Source organism: Diabrotica virgifera, chromosome 9 (genome assembly GCF_917563875.1).
Source record: "Diabrotica virgifera virgifera chromosome 9, PGI_DIABVI_V3a".
Classification (NCBI taxonomy): Eukaryota; Metazoa; Arthropoda; class Insecta; order Coleoptera; family Chrysomelidae; genus Diabrotica; species Diabrotica virgifera.
This window is the reverse complement of record NC_065451.1, coordinates 209,341,767-209,359,597: the sequence shown is the minus strand read 5'-3', so window position 1 is coordinate 209,359,597 and position 17,831 is coordinate 209,341,767. Positions and strand designations below refer to the sequence as shown.

General features: G+C 31.7%; 1 protein-coding gene across 1 annotated transcript in view; it reads right to left on the bottom strand.

The window, feature by feature from the left end:
• LOC114327645 (acyl-CoA-binding protein homolog) overlaps positions 1-17,831 on the bottom strand; it is a 47,319-nt gene that overhangs the window by 8,056 nt on the left and 21,432 nt on the right. Inside the window, exon 2 of the mRNA XM_050662382.1 lies at positions 5,865-5,882. Coding sequence (XP_050518339.1) covers positions 5,865-5,879 — 15 coding nt within the window. The 5' untranslated portion in view covers positions 5,880-5,882. The remainder of the gene's footprint in view (positions 1-5,864; positions 5,883-17,831) is intronic.

Here is a 17,831-nt window from a genome sequence, read left to right as displayed (position 1 = left end):
TCTGTAATTAACTTATATTGATCTGGTTTTAGGCGTTATTCATACTTTAGCTGATCATTATGGAGCTTGGAAAAATTTTTGGTAAGGAATTTTACTTTTAGACACCCCTGATGGGTATATAGTATACAGGATGTGCCATTGAACCAGCAACAAGAAAAGAAGTGTCGAATGTCACCAAAAAACTTAAAGCCCCAGGTATCAACGAAATCTGCTTCGAAATGTGTAAGACAGGTGGCCAGACAAAAACAAACCAATGACAAACGCAGATGGTCCCAGACAAAGAGAACCAAAGTGCGGAAATTACTAGAAGAGCAAGACTAGCATGGGCAGGATTTGGAAAACTTAGTTGGATACTTAAGAACCGCAGAATACCCCAATACTTGAGGAGCAAAGTGTTCAACCAGTGCATCCTTCCTATCATGACATATGCTGTCAAACCTGGACCCTAACCAAGACAAATGTGAATATATTAACCACAACAGAAAGAGCAATGTTAGGTATACATAACAAAAGTCGAAGACATAACAAAAATTGACTAACTTAAATGGAGCTTCGCAGGCCACACTGCTAGATAATAAGATCAACGTTGGATCGCAATAATAAACATTGAAGACCTTACCAAAGTAAACGACAAGAGGAAGACCATAGATAATAGGCTAATGATTATGTTCAAAATAAGAGAGCTAAAAGGAACTACAACGTTAACGGGATTTTATTGTCTCATATGATCAATGGACCTCTAAATTTGAAAAAACCGCGGAGTGCTACCATTTAAATGGGCGCGGTTTTGAGAAAGGGGTAAATTTGTCCCTAGGCACAGAGCAAATTAGGGTGAGTTCTATTCACTTTTGGTACAAACACGTCAACAGGAAAATTGTTCCAGGTTAAATTTACTATCAAAATATCATAATTTACAGTCAAAAGTATTTTTTTTACAAAAATATATTCAAATAGCAAAAAAAAACACGAAAGAAAGCAATTTTGTTTTTTGCCCCATAACTTTTTTTCACAGGGATATACAGAGTGATTGATTAGTAGGGTAAAGCTCAATACCTCCGCTATAGTAATAGATAGCAATAAAAGCTACTAACAAAAATTTTAGCCACCTTTGAGCTTCACATTACAAAATTAGTTAGAATGTTATAGGGTGTTCGATAACACAGTGGCAGACCTAACTTTTGTTTTTTTAAATGGAACACCCTATATTTTATTTTATATTCGAAATCCTGTTAACTTCTCCATCACAAAAATATAAAGGTTTGTAATGTGATACAGGGTATTTACAAAGTTATAACCAATTTTTTTATGAAAATCGTAACAAGTTCAACTCCCTGTATAAATAAAAATAAGCACAACAGCAATGGTTTATTAATGCCATATTTTTTATTTATTGTCAAAATGTTTAAGAATTATTGATATTGCTAATTTTCTTTATATCAAATACAGGGTGAGTCAAAACGCAAGTACATTATTTTCTCAGTAATGTTAAATGGAACACCCTGTATTTTATATCATCATTGAAAAGTAACATTAACGTACTTTAATTTTTATATAACATTCCCTATGCCCAAATTTATTAGTTTTCGAGATATTTTCATTTTTCAGATCAAATTATTTTAGGTGTTTAAATTTATCTAAATTTTAAGTAAGCCATGACTGAATTGACAATTGAAGATTACCGATCATCAATCCGGTAATCAATATAACACTGTAGCAAATAAAGAAATAAAAATAATTTATTAGTAATACATTTTACAAACAAAAACACAACCACTACATGCAACATTTTTGAAACAATTAAAAACTATCTTTTTATGTAAATGCAACAAATAAACAAAGAAAATTAGTAATAAATTTTACAAAAAAACACACAAACACAAAATACAATATTTTGTGAAGACAATTAAACACTACTTTTGTATGTAAATGTAACAATGTAACAAATAAAGAACGAAACATAATTTATCAGTAATACATTTCCCAAAAAAACATGTTTGAAAAAATTAGAAGCTACTTTTAATAAAATATTTTTAATATTTAATTACATAAGGTGTTCAAAATTATCTCCTAACACATTTATGTACGCCTAAAAACGATCATTGATTGAGCTACTTACTCTACGGAGCATTTGTAAATTAACACATCGAAATACACTTTATATTCTATTTTTCATCTCATCCCTTGTTGTTGGAGGTATTTTATAAACTTCATTATTAACGTAACCCCAAAAAAATCAGTCCAGTTTATTAAATTCTGGTGATTTGGGTGGCCACGCTATTGGTCCATTGAAAAATGAAAATATCTCGAAAACTAATAAATTTAGACATAAGGAATGTTATCTAAAAATTAAAGTACGGTAATGATACTTTTCAATAGTGATATAAAATACAAGGTGTTCCATTTAAAATTACTGAGAAAATAATGTACTTGCGTTTTGACTCACCCTGTATTTGATATAAAGAAAATTAGCAATATCGACCATTCTTGAAAATTTTTACAATACGTTAAAAAATATGGCATTAATAAACCATTGTTTTTTTGCTTATTTTTATTTATACAGGGAGTTGAACTTGTTACGCTTTTCATATAAAATTGGTTATAACTTTGTAAATACCCTGTATAACATAACAAACCTTTATATTTTTGTGATGGAGAAGTTAACAGGATTTTGAATTTAAAATAAAATATAGGGTGTTCCATTTAAAAAAACATAAGTTTGGTCTGCCACTGTGTTATCGAATACCCTATAACATTCTAACTAATTTTGTAATATGATGCTCAAAGGTGGCTAAAATTTTTGTTATTAACTTTTATTGCTATCTATTACTATAGCGGAGCTATTGAGCTTTACCCTACTAATCAATCACCCTGTAGGTATAGGCATTGCTTCAGCGAAAAAGAACTTCCATCCTTTCTCTTTAAAATGACGTTCAGTAGAAGTCTCTAGGATTTATAGTTTCCGAAATCGGATTTTTCAAAGTTCGTCGCTCACAGCGCTTTTGAGCCATTTTCCCCATTATTTCGCAAACATTGTTCTGTAACTTTTTTCTACGCATTTCTAGGTATATGCAATGGTAATATTTAGTAGAAAGAGAAGTCAATTACCTTTAAAATGGTCTGTTGTATAAGGCTGTATGACTATTTTTAAGTAAGTTATGCTTTTTTAAGATCTTATACTTTTAATATTTTTGATATTTTTTATGATTATTTTTTAAATTTCTCATATGACTTTTTTTCTTGTACATTTAGTAGATATATACATTGTGGAAAAAAGCTTATTTTCTTTACTTTAAGATGGTGTATTGCAAAAAATTCTATGACTATTTTTAAATAAGATATCCGTAGGATATCCAAGGGTATCCGTAATTTGAGAAAAATTTTAAAATTTTTTATTTTTTCAATTAGAAGAATAAAATTGCATATTATATCATAATTTTTAATTCCAAATAACTTTTCTTAATAACACTTTTCGATATTGTAAAAGGTACTTTACTCTCGAGAGAAATTCATATTGTTTAACATACCTCGTACACTATTGATAAAATTTTATATCTGATGATTACATCTTAGGTTTTAGACTATGCAGAGCATTTTATAAAGAATAATTTTTTTCATAAAGTTAATAATAAAAAAGTATTCCATATGGTCCCAACTTAGTGGGACCTATTGCATGTGTATAATGTGTCAAACTTTGAAAAACATTATCTTGTTTAAAAATAGACCTAGAATTTTGTACAGCACACCATTTTAAAGTAAAGAAAATAATCTTTCTTTTCTATTGCACAATATATATACCTAAATATACAATAAAAAAAGTTATAATGAGAAATTTAAAAATAATCGTAAAATATATAAAAATCATTAAAAGTATAAAATTTTGAAAAACCATATCTTGCTTAATAATTGTCATACAGCCTTCTACAGTAGACCATTTTAAAGGTAATTGACCTTTCTTCCTACTAAATGTAACATTGCATATACCAAGCTTGTGAGTAACGAAATTTGAAAAATCATATTTTGGAAACTATAAATTACAGAGACTTCTACCAAACGCCATTTTAAAAAAAGAATATGGAAGATTTTTTCTGTAAAGCAATGTCTATACCTATATCCCCGTGGCAAAAAGTTATGGGGCAAAAAACAAAATTGCTATCTTTCGTGTTTTTTTCTTGCTTTTCTTTTGAATATATTTTTGTAAAAAAATAATATTTTTGACTTTAAAATGTGATATTTCGATAGTAAATTTAACCTGGAAAAATTTCCCTGTAGACGTGTTTGTACCAAACGTGCATAGAACTCACCCTAATATGCTCTGTGCCTAGGGACTAATTCACCCCTTTCTCAAAACGCATCCCTTTAAATGGTAGCACTCCACGGTTTTTTCATATTTAGAAGTCCCTTGGCTATATAAAACAATAAAACCCCGTTAACGTTGTAGTTCCTTTCTAAAATACATAATCAATAGCCTATAAGATGGTTTGATGATATTAAAAGAGTACCCAAAACAAATTGGAAATAAGTTGCTCAGGATAGAGACCGATGGAAGTAGTTGAGAGAGGTCTATGTCCAAACATGGATGATAGAAGGCTAAGAAGAAGAAAGACAGGTGGTGACCATCTTTTGTCCACTGCATAAAAAGGGCGATATACTTGATTGAAAAACTATTGAGTCATTACTCTATTTTTTTGTCAATGTACTTTTTAAGAGACTTAAACTCTTTATAGTGGATATTATTGGACATTGCCAATGCTGATTCACTGTCAGAAAGTCAACTATACACCAAATACACGCATATATTCAAATTTTGTAAAAGCCACTACAAATCATAAATGCCATGCTCAGATTAAGAAGATTTCCTAATTTCCTAAGAAACGGCATATTCCCTCGAAACTATAGGCCATTTTATCATTAATAAGCAAGGTTGCAGATAGGGTTGTACTAGCTAGGTTAAAAGAAGAGTCTTAAAAAATAGGCACGATAGAGAAACCTAAAGGACATCGCACACATCTTATGGAAAATATAATGTCACTCAAATTCAATAAAATTTATACGAATAGATTCGTTTTAAATTAACGGTCCAATCTTATCATTGCGCCAACTCTTAACTATGATTAATTACGGCGCAAATTGCAATTAAAGTTTATCGAAATCACATTTTTGGAGTCAGTAAAACTGTCAGTTACAATCACTATTGCTTTGGGTGCTATTCAAAAGAGCTTAAACCCCGCTGGGCCTAAGCGGATTAGTGAAACTAATCCGCTGATTTATGGAGTACCGACAATTTGGGTATTATAAAATATTTTTTCTCTCTCTAACTTATGTACGTATCCATTTGATTTCAGATTTATTTATATCAATTTCTGCTCTTATCATTGAAAATATGGAGTTGGCACAATGATAAGATTTGACCGTTAATTTAAAACGAATCTATTCGTATAAATTTTATTGAATTTGAGTGACATTATATTTTCCATAAGATGTGTGCGATGTCCTTTGGTTTCAGAATTCAACACTGCAGCGAGCTGTAAATGTTAAGGTTGACCGAATACACCACTGAGGGATTCAACCAAAAGAAATACACTACTACTGCATTCATAGATGTCAGTAGAGTATTTGACAGAGTGTGGCATGAAAGACTTATTCACAAAATCAGCTAACTAGGCTACAGCAAAGAAATGGCATGCATTCTTTCGTCCTACCCGCCAATAGAAAGTTCAGGGTTCAAATAACACACGTCCTGTCTGAAATTTTGATGATCGAGGCTGGAGTACCACAGGGGGGAGTACTGTCACCCTTATAATAAGGCCATTAATAGCAGCGAGAAAAAAAGCAATGTTTTTTTTTTATAAACGTTGTGTACTTACCTCGTCTAAAGACATTTTCTGAAACAAAAAGGAAAATATTTTATTAATTTTGATGTAATTAGTCGGTAAAAAGAATAAAATTAATAAATTAACAACAGTTCGATCGATAAAAGATGATTGATTAGAAGTGTTCTAAATACATCAACATATATCTAACATGAATATTTCAAGTATTTTATACGGCAGAGTGATATATTCAGTTACCTTGAACAAAAAAACGTCAAAAATAACAATTTTACATATTTCGACTTTTTAGAAATTACTCTACTAAATGTTAATTGCTGATAATGTGGAGTCGGTTTCATACATAATTTAGAATACTTGTTATAATTAGTGGCGTTGGTAGATTCCATTAGTTTTTTGTGTTCAATTTCCGCCAGTTTTTCTTGGTACCTACTTTTTATTCAGTTATCAAAATTTCCATTTAACGTTTTTTGCAATAGTTGAATCGGAATGAATGGAGAAGAGAAGAATTAAAAGGAAGATCAAGTTAGCCAAAGAAAAATGAATGAAGGAATGAGAGAAAGGTACGACAAAATGGAGGATGTGATATCTAGGCATGACTTATTTTAAGTGCACAAAAAGTAAAAGAAATAAATAAGCAATATATTTAAAAAACGAGTTCCTTCTGTACTTACTAGTTAGAATAATTGGTAATAGCTAGACCAACGAACTCTCCAGACAACGAGGAGTCAGACAAGCTTGCATTTTGTCACCAACATGGTTCAATGTTTACTCGGACCAGTTTTTTTCAAGGCACTTGAGAGACAGCCATATGGAATAAATATCAACGGAGAACTAATAATTAGATATGCGTACGATACAGTGATTCTGTCATAAAATATTGAAGTTCTCCAAATTCTGCTTGATCGTATTCACGAAATAGGAGAGGAAATGGGCATTAAAATAAACTCAAACTTTTTTTTTGTAAGCATTTATTAACAATCAGAATTACATATTCTATGAGTTAATTTGATAACAAGTACAATAACTTATATCAATGTAGTATTGTACACTAAAATGGCGTTATGAGGTACATCACCCAGCGGTTTCATCTCAGTTTCAGCGAAGATCTATGGGCCATAATCTTCGCAATCTTGTTGTTTAGTGGCTGCAGTAATGGTAATATTAATTGGTTGGGGTGGCTTCCAATTTCTCGTGGTGTCTGTTGGCTCTTTCTTGAATTACTGTGCTGACTAACGGGATGTTTAGGTCTGTATGAAGGGTTTGGTTGGAAATGTACCACGGGGCATTTGCGATGGTGCGTAGAATTTTTGATTGAGTTCTTTGGATAATTTTTGTGTTTGATTTGCTGGCACAACTCCATAGTTCTATACCGTACGTCCATATAGGTTTGATGACTGTTTTATAAATCAGCAGTTTGTTCTCAATGAGTCGAGATTTTCTACCTATAAGCCAATTAATTTCTTTCACTCTCAACTCAATTTGTTTCTTCTTCTTTAAAATGTGTTGTTTCCAGTTTAATTTAGAATCAAGATGAAGCCCCAGGTATTTGACGATATTCTGTTGTGGTATGTTGACTTGATTAAGGTTAATATTTGGGCATTGGTCTTTCCTTAGTGTGAAAGTTATATGTGCTGACTTAGTTTCATTAGCTTTTATCTTCCATTTCTTTAACCACTGTCCAATTTGGTCTAGGTGTTCTTGAAGTTTTAATACTGCAGCTCTTGGATCCTCTTCAGTTGCAAATATTGCTGTGTCATCAGCGAAAGTTCCAATGGTGGTTTGTGGAGAGGTTGGTAAATCGGATGTGTACAGTACATAAAGAAGTGGACCCAATATACTACCTTGTGGGACTTCTGATTGAATTTTGTTACGGTTTGATAGTTCATCCTCCACTTTAGTTTCAAATTTTCTGTGATTTAGATATGATTTTAATAAGTCAAAGTATTTGTTGGGTAGGGATTTTTTGATTTTATAAAGTAATCCTGGGTGCCATACCTTATCAAATGCTTGGCTGATGTCCAGAAATGCTGCTGTGCAATACTGTTTATTGTCCAAAACTCTATTAATTACATTTGATATGCGATGGCATTGTTGCACTGTAGAATGACCTTGCCGGAATCCAAATTGGTGTTCTGGGATCCAGTTTTGGAATTCTAGGTCGCTCATAATTCTTTTAAGTAACAGCTTTTCAAGAAGTTTTGACATTATTGGCAGTAGACTTATTGGGCGGTATGATGAAACATCCGTTAAAGCTTTACCAGGTTTCGGTATCATAATTACTTGGGCAATTTTTAGTGATATAGGCCAATAATTAAGTCTTAAGATTGCATTTAATATGTACAATAACTTCATTATACCTTTTTTAGGAAGTTGTTTTAGCATTGTTGCTGTTATGAGATCAGTGCCTGGTGCCTTCTTTTCATTCAAATGATTAATTTCATCTTTGATCTCCTTCGGTGTAATTAAAGTTAGTCGCTTTCGTTGATTAATTGGTAAGGCTAGTTTCTGCTCTACTTCTTGTACTTGGTCATTGTCGTGTGGCTTGAAGACTTCAGTTAGATGTTCAGCAAATAAATCAGCTTTTTCTTTGTTGCTTTTTGCCCATGGTCCTGGTGGTATTGAGTTTTTCCGAATTGGAGGTGAAGTATTTATTGGTTTATTTTTGTTTTTAATTGGTTTCCAGATAGAGTTATCTTGACGCGAAAGGTTTGATACATAGTTTTCAAATGAGTTGTTTCTCATCTGTTCTAGAGCTGTTTTTAAGTTTCTAGTTTTGTTATTATAAATTATATAAATTATTATAAACTCAAACAAAAAAAAAGAAAATTTTTAGTTTTTTTAGATCTAATCCACATCCAGGTTCATCCAGGATGAAAAAGTTTACAAAATGACATATTTAGGAACTGTCATGACGGACCAACTAGGTCCAGACAGAAATAAAACGCAGAATAGCAATGACTAAAACTACTTTGATGAAAATGAAGACATTTCTTTGCAATAATCATCTCAGTGTAGAACTAAGACAAAGAATGGTTAAGTGCTATATTTCGTCTGTACTTTTGTATGGCGCAGAAGTGTAGACACTAACAGTATGAATCATGAACAGAATTGAAACATTGGAAATGTGGATTCATAGACGGATCCTAAAAATACCTTGGACAGCAAGAAAAGCTAATGCGAAAATATTCTCAACAAAGATAGAGAATTGCTTTTTCTTGCAGTACCGTCTCCTATCGGAGGTTGGTTACCATCAGAGCAATCTTAACTTTGTTGTCTGAACAATTGTATTGAACTGCACCCGTACCAATCCCTCAAATTTCGCAACCAGGAAATCCTCCTAAGTCCCACATTTCTCTTTCCCGAGATTTTTCCTTGGATTATGAGCCTTAGCAGGGAGTATTTTTCTCCTCTCATTATATGTGGCCTCGATATTGAGAACTGCTAAGGACTGTTGAACATCGGCAAATGTCTTATCTAGGACATATAGACAAGGGATATCGATATAGAGTACTAAATTGCAACTGATCCTTAAAGGCAATATAATGTCATAGAAGTGTAAGAAGAAAACAAGCTGCTTAGTTAAAAAACAGTCGTAAATTGACTCAGATTTCAAATGCAGGACAATTATTTTATGTTGCAGAAGATCGAGAAGCCTTCGCAATGATGATCGCCAACGTCGGATAATTCTGATATGGTACGTGAAGAAGAAGACACATGACACATTCAAATGCGAAATAGACTACAAACAAAATTTTCATCGTTTAGTTTCAAAATTTTAAATGCCCGTCATTTTTCTGTTGTGATAATAACAAAAACATCGTCAAAAACACCGATTATATTATTAATAACCGGGGTCAACAAAAGTGCCCCTAGGGCGATACCAACTAAACCCGTAATATTATTATCACTGGGAGAGTCATAAAAATTCTTTATGTAAATCTTAAATGTACGGAAGATCGAACAAGATGCTAGTAAGAAGCTGAAATAATCGGTAGTTATATTCAGCGGTCAAAACACGTGTTAATAACTGTAATATTAAGACAATGGCCTCACTTCTGAATGGATAAAGTGAAGACTATACAGATGTAACAACAGTTTTGAAAGAGAAACTTAAAATTAAAAATAGATTTATTTTTTGTCAAGATTTTCTCCGTACAGGTGTTCTCTCGATGGTTGTATCTGCTTCTTCGAGTATTGTTTCCATTTAATTACTTAACGTTGTTCTTCTTGTGAATATATAATGAGGAAAGTACTAGTCGCGATTGAAACGGAATATAGAGGGCAGGCCGACTGCAGGAAAATGGCCGATATAAATGGTATAAACAAACATTCAATTGAGGAATAGAACAATACTGATTTGTTTTAAAATATTTTAATGTGCTCATAATGCTGAAATTTACTAACAATTTTTAAAAAGTGACCAAATTCCATTCAAATCAACAATTTTCTGGTTTGTTTATACCACTTATAGTGGTTCAAATTTATTCCACCAGAGGTCAGATACTTTGTTTTTCATCGCGAATAGGAGGCAGAAAAATCAAGTAACCTGCGATACGCAGATGAAACAGTGGCGGCGCCTGGTGTAAAATATTGGGGGTGCACACATAATGTTAACATATAAAAAGACCTTGAGACCCTATTTCCGTAGGTAAAGGTTTTTGAGTGTCTTCAAATTGTAAAAATCAAAGGACCTTATTAAAAATTACAATACATAATGTATTTTATTGACTTAAAATTATAATTTAGTGTTTAAATGTTAGAAGCAAGTTTTGTAACGAAAGTCAGTCGCCTGTTATTTTTTAGATAAATTATTCACTAACAAATTCCGTAAAATTTGGAATTTTTTGAATCATTTTTTTTTTATTGAAAACATTGCGAGTGAAGTTAATCGATCCTGGCCCATAGCTTAAGGAAAGTTTTGATACGTTTCAATGCAGAGAGACATCGTTCTGTTTCTGCAGTTGTCACTGGCATCGTAACAAGTACATAATTGGAGAATTCCAATCTGGAATTCCAACTGGATAGTTAAAATCGTATCTTCTATTTTATTCATTATATGCTTCCTCTTCTCCAAATATGTGCTTCACACCTACACAATTTGTAAGTTTTTACACAAATCTCCATTTTAAATAATCATTTATAATCCCGACGTTTGCACTTTTTGGTACATTCTTAATTAAAAAATTTGGTTTTGGCATTTTTAATTTTTCTTCTAAATATAATGAAGAAAATTTAATTGATTTTAAATATTCCACGCTAACATTTACGTCCACAAATCCTTCCATTCTTAATATAGTTCCGAAATTCGAACTTCATGAAAGCAAAATACGTATGCCGTGCACGTTGAAAACACCAAAGATCATGCCATAAGATCACATCCAACTTGTGATCCTGTGGCCATCTAAACTTGTGGGCTATAGCGGGTAGCGGGGTGGGTGGTGAGTTGTATTTTGTCGTATGACAAGTCATCGGTATAGGAACCACCTCTTTTTTCCTTGTCAAAGGGAACCACTGTGAGAGTGGTGAACGCGGGGTTCTGTCTAAGGCCTCGCATCCGTGAACTTTCTCCTTTGAAATAGAATAAAAATAATTAAATGTTACCTATTAGATACTTATAAACTCCTTGGATCTGTTATTTCGAATTTCAATTACTGTATAGTTAGATTAAAATGTTATTTATAGAATGATAAATATTACATATATGAATGTTGGTGTGAAAATAATTTTGGGGGTTCACGTGCACATGTGCACTTATGGAGAAACCGCCACTGAGATGAAACACTTTCAAAGAAATCATACGTTCTTGATGTGCCTAGCATCACAGCATTCCTACTTTTATATCAAGAGAGAGGTTGTGGCTCTTAAAGAAGCCCCTCATCCGGTTGAAGGTGGATCCAGTTTTTCTGATTCGGGCTCTTATCTCTTGGTTGTTGGTCCATTCTTCATTTACTATGGTGCCGAAGTAATTGTGGTGCTTCACTCTTTCTACAGGGGTTTTATTGACGCAGAGTTCACCATAAGCTTTGTCTTCTTTACGTTTATATTGATACCATATTGTTGACTGTAATGTTTTGTTCATAAGGACTTGTAGATCTTCTAGGTTGTCCTGAAAACTGTGGTGTCATCTGCATACCTAATGTTCTTTAGCTGGTACCCATTTAGTAGAATACCTCTTTCAGTCTCGTTCAAAGTTCTGACAAAATATTCTTTCAGAGTAGAGATTAAATATTAGACGAGTCAAAATAAAGCTTTGCCTCACTCCACGCATGATCTTCCCATTTTCGGTGTGTTCACCTTTAACTCTTGAGATTTGCGGTCTGATTCCAGTAAAGGATTCTAATTATTTGCAGATCTTGGAAAAAATTCCTAATAAACTCTACCTTCTCGTTGGATATCCAATACCAATTTGTAAAAACATTCATTTATTCTATATTGTTATACAGAATGGAAATATGGACTCTCGGAATTACAAGTATGAGGCATATAGAAGACTTTGAGATGTACTCTGGGCTAATGAGCAAAATTAGTGGAAAAATTATTTACCAGCAATTTTATTGCTCGAATCGAATCTTATGATTGTATATATTAATAATATAGGTATGCAAAGTCCGCAGATAGTGTGCTACTTTTTTTTATAAACAAAATGACAAATCGTATTTTTTTCAATTATTGCTCTATAACTCCAAAGATTTTAACATTACAATAAAAACACCCAAATAAAAATTCACCACAATTAAATTCTGCATAGAAATATGTTTTTCCCGATTTGCTCCGACGAAAATTTTCCTCGGAAAATGCGGGTTTTCCCAACAAAAACTCTAATTTTCAAATAAAGTTTTAGGTAAGTATTATTAATCAATAATTAAATAACTTAGTGACATCAAAGCTTTCTTGGTATAGATTGTAATTCCAGAAGCCGGTGAAAATTAAAGAAATATTTTAGCAACAATTCAATTGTTAATTATCAATTTACGATCGCAATAATAACCAAAATAATCATGATACATTGATCAAACCTATAAAGATTATAAAGATGAGATGCTTATTTAATATTTTATCGACAAAATATAAATTTTTCGTTCTTTTTTGCATAATTATTAAATTTTGAAAAAAAATAGTTATAATACGCTGGTCTAATTAGAAAAGTACGAAGAAAGGTTATTTACCAGCAATTTCATTGCTGGAATCGAATATTATGATCCTATATATTAATAATATAGGTATGCAAAGTCCGCAGATAGTGTGCTACTTTTTTTATTAACAAAATGGCGCCCCCAAATCGTGTTTTTTTTCAATTATTGGTCTATAACTCCAAAGATTTTAACTTTACACCAAAAATACTCAAATAAAAATTAACCCCAATTTAATTCTACATATAGGCATGTTTTTCCCGATTTGCTCTGACGAAAATTTTTCTCGGAAAATGTGGGTTTTCCAAACAAAATCTCGAATTTTCAAATACATTTTTTGGGCAAGTAATTATTTATCAATAAATAAATAACTTCGTGAAATAAAAGCTTTCTTGGTATAGATTATAACTGCAGAAGCCGGTGAAAATTAAACGAATATTTTAGCAACAATTTAATTGTTAATTAACAATTTACAGTCGCAATAAAAACCAAAATAATCATGAGACATTGATCAAACTTAGAAAGAATATAAAGATGTGATGCCTATTTAATATTTTGTCGACAAAATATAAATTTTTTATTTTTTTGCATAATCTTTAAATGTTTAAAAAAATAGTTATAAACAAATTAACATTTCTCAGAAATTGTTTATTACATTCTAATTTTAAAAAATACTTAAAATGCGTATTTCAAAGGTCTTGAAAATGAATGCTTCAAAAAAATTTCCAACCATTTGCAAAAAAGTTATGAAACAGCAAAGTAAATATACGATTTCTCCGTTGTTTATAATTTGTTTTAAATATTTCAAAGCTTAAAAGTGAGTCTGTGGTACAATCTAATTTCTCACAAAGAATATCAAATATTAGTTCAATGGTTCTATTTTAATCAAAGATTAAAAATACTTTTTTTGTAATTTTTAGCGCGAAAGTAGGCTTGATACAGAGCCGGAGATGTTCACTGGAAGCGACTGACACGCTTTAAACTCGCGCGAGTTGTGTATGTGGACGGGTATAATACATAATACATAGCTACGGTACTGTATTAGTATACTTTCGCGCGTGTAAATTACAAAAAAAAATATTTATAATCTTTAATTAAAATATAACCATTAAGCTAATAATCGATTTTTTTTTTGTAAGTAATTAGCTTGTACTTTAAACTCACTTTCATCGTATGTTTATTTTGCTGTTTCATAACTTTTTTTCAAATGGTTGTAAAAAATTTTTAAAACATTCATTTTCAATATATTTGAAATACGCATTTTAACTATTTTTTAAAATTAGAATATAATAAAAACTTTCTGATAAACGTTAATTTGTTTATAACTATTTTTTTTAACATTTAAAGATTATGCAAAAAATAAAAAAAATTATATTTTGTCGACAAAATGTTAAATAAGCATCTCATCTTTATAAGATTTCAAGTTTGATCAGTGTATCATAATTATTTTGGTTATTATTGCGACCGTAAATTATTAATTAACAATTGAATTGTTGCTAAAATATTCGTTCAATTTTCACCAGCTTCTGGAACTATAATCCAAACCAAGAAGGCTTTTAAGTCACCAAATTATTTAATTATTGGTAGATAATTACTTATCTAAAACTTTATTTGAAAATTAAAGATTTTGTTGGGGAAACCTGCATTTTCCGAGGAAAATTTTCGTCGGAGCAGATCGGAAAAAACATATTTCTATGCAGAATTTAATTGCGGTGAATTTTTATTTGAGTGTTTTTGTTGTAAAGTTAAAATCTTCGGAGTTATATAGAGCAATAATTGAAAAAAACACGATTTTCGGGCGCCACTTTGTTTATAAAAAAAGTAGCACACTATCGGCGGACTTTGCATACCTATATTATTAATATATATAATCATAAGCTTCGATTTCAGCAATAAAATTGCTGGTAAATAACTTTTCCCAAAAATGGCCTATTCTCCGATAATCAGCCCAGACTAATAATGGTTTTTCGAAGGATGCTGAAGATCTCTTGGACAGAGCACGTGACCAACAACGAGGTGCTGAAAAGAATGGGGAATGAGAGAGAACTCCTAAATATTGTAAAAAAAACATAAAAACGCTGGACGGAAGGGCCGCCCGAGAACTTTATCGTGCCGATCTATTATCGTTATCGTACTAGATACTGGCATTCTATAAAAATAACAAAGTTACTCGTTATTTTGATATTTTAGAAACACCTACTGTACTTAAAAGTATTTTATGGTTCTACGCATCATTAATTCCTGCATTTGAGAAAATGTTCGATGCCATATTTCGGGGACACACTATAGATGTGTAGATTATTGCATAAATCAATAGAATATTATAGTCATACTTTCATTTCAAATTAGTTCATTTTTCTGAGAAATTAATAGTTTACAATATTTGCATTTCATTCTATTTCGATTACGCCAGTCAATGCGCGAGATTAAGAACAAGATATTATCTCCAAATTCTATCCTACTGCATGGATTTTAATGAAATTTTGGGAGTAGCCCAATCTCCTAATTCAAAGTCTATCCTATATACTATGGCGCTTTTATCATGGGGGAAGTTCCCACCACTTCTCAGGGGTGAAATATTTTTATTTTCGAATTACATGGAGAAAAAGGAAGATTTTTAAGAAAATTTAAAAATTCATTCTATAATTTAATCACATTTTTTAAAAAAACCATTCATTTTAAACCCGTTTAACTTTTTGAAAGTAGAAATAACACTATATTAAAAGGTATTGAGAAGAAAAACAATGCATTTAAATTATGGTGGATGGGGAGTTAAATGTATATACTTTTCATTTTTCCTTAAAGTACATTAGTCATTATATTTTTTGCACCATATCTCGCTTAGTTTGTAAGTAACCGACATTTAACGGTGCTCGTTTTAAAGGCCTTTTCAAACACTACAAAAGGTGTTGGTAGCATTATACACCTAAAACCTACCGTTCCTCTGTTATTTCAAGTTGAATACACCAATTTGAGCATGCACCAAAAAACAAACTATTTTCACCTACCATATCTCTTTTTGTATTATAAATAGAACATTTACGAAGGAACGAATCTCTTTATTATTTATAATCTAAAAAATGTTTTATATAGAGTTTTTAGTTCGATGCATAGTTTTTAAGGTATTCACAAAAAATCCGTCCGAAAAGGTGTCATTTTTCAATGAAAATGGCCAATTTTCAACTACGCATAACTCAAAAACAGTGGTGTCATGGTGTGGGAACGCGTGGGAACGCCGTTCCCACACTGGTTAAGAAAAGAAAAAAAATAATAGAGAATTTAGGTTTTGTAAACAAAAATTAGCAGTGCGTTCCGGCACTGCGTTCCCGCACTGCTAATTTTGCCATGACACCACTGCTCAAAAAGTATTGAGTTCTCAAAAAAAAGTATAGACCAGTTTTTGCTTAGAAATAGGTTCTTCAGCCACTTCCGTGCTTATTTTGACCAACAAATTTTCCATCCCCTTGAAGAAGTGGGAACCGCCCCAAGATAAAAGCGCCATAGTATATAGGGTAGATTTTGTTTCTTGAGCTATTCCCTACTTACTGTGAAAATATCAAGTACATCAATGTAGTAGGATGGAATTCGGAGCCAAATACCCTCATTGACTGCTCTACAATAATGCTCTGCTATGAACGCGTGAGAGAGGACACACATAAGATTATAGCAAAATTTCTATTTACCGTAACTTTTCGAGTTTTTGAGCTACAGCAATAAATTTTATGTCATTGGAAAGGTAATTTTGCATTCTTTCAAAATGTGTTAAAATATACAGGGCGTATCAAAAAAATTAAGATTTTTTATTCATTTCCGGTTCAACCGGAAGCCATGTTTTTGGTAAAATTTATTGTGATAATAGATAATAAAATACCATATATGTCTGCAAAATTTCAAATTTTAGTTTCTATTAAGAAGGAAGTTACGAGCACTCGAATATTTTTTTATAAAAAATTCATAACTCCCCTCCTATGGGGAGTTAAGATATATAACTCATGTCATTCAATTTACTGATAGGATATCAAAAATATATCAAAAAATAAAAAAATTCCTTGGAGCCATTTTTGAGAAAATCTAGTTCAAATTTATGTAAAAATTTGACCCCTTAAATATAGGCAACCCGTAACTTTTTCTGAAAAACGATAACATCTTTCTTATAGCCCCATCTTTAGGCTATATAACGACTTTTTCAAATTAAACTTATCTTCAAAAACTTTTTAGATAGATAGGGAAATGTGTCGGGGGGGCGGTCGGCCATGTTGGCCGCCATTTTGAATTTGGAAATGTCAAATGCCGTACTTTTATTTACCTATCGATGAGCTTACTTAGAGTTGAATTTCATTTATTTCTGTCAAAATTTGCAAAAATGGGCCCTAAATAACCCCCCTATTTCGGCCCCCCTTTGAGAGATTTTTTTTAAAAGCTTAGTTTCTCGACAAAATTCTCTTAAACTTACTCATACCGAATTTCATCAAAATCGGTCCAGTAGTTTTTGCTGGGCGGTGGCGACATACGTACACTCAAAAAAATTTAGTTCGTAATATTGATTAACAGTGATTATTGAATGGTATTACGTTGTCACAACAATTTAATTTGTTGTTTCAACAAACTTTTAGACATTGGCGAATGTACTTGGTTATTGTCACAATGATTGAATAATAATTGTGAGAATAACTAGAGTACATTAATCAATAACACTCAATTTATTCAGCCAATAACTTAGTTTCGTATATTTAATAAATACTGTTAATTGTGGCAGCAACTCACGTTCTTGATTTCGTAGATGACAAGCAATTACTTTGGTTTATCGTGACAACGTACAGATTTCATTAAAACAATGTACAAAAGTTGTTAATATAGAGTAATATATGAT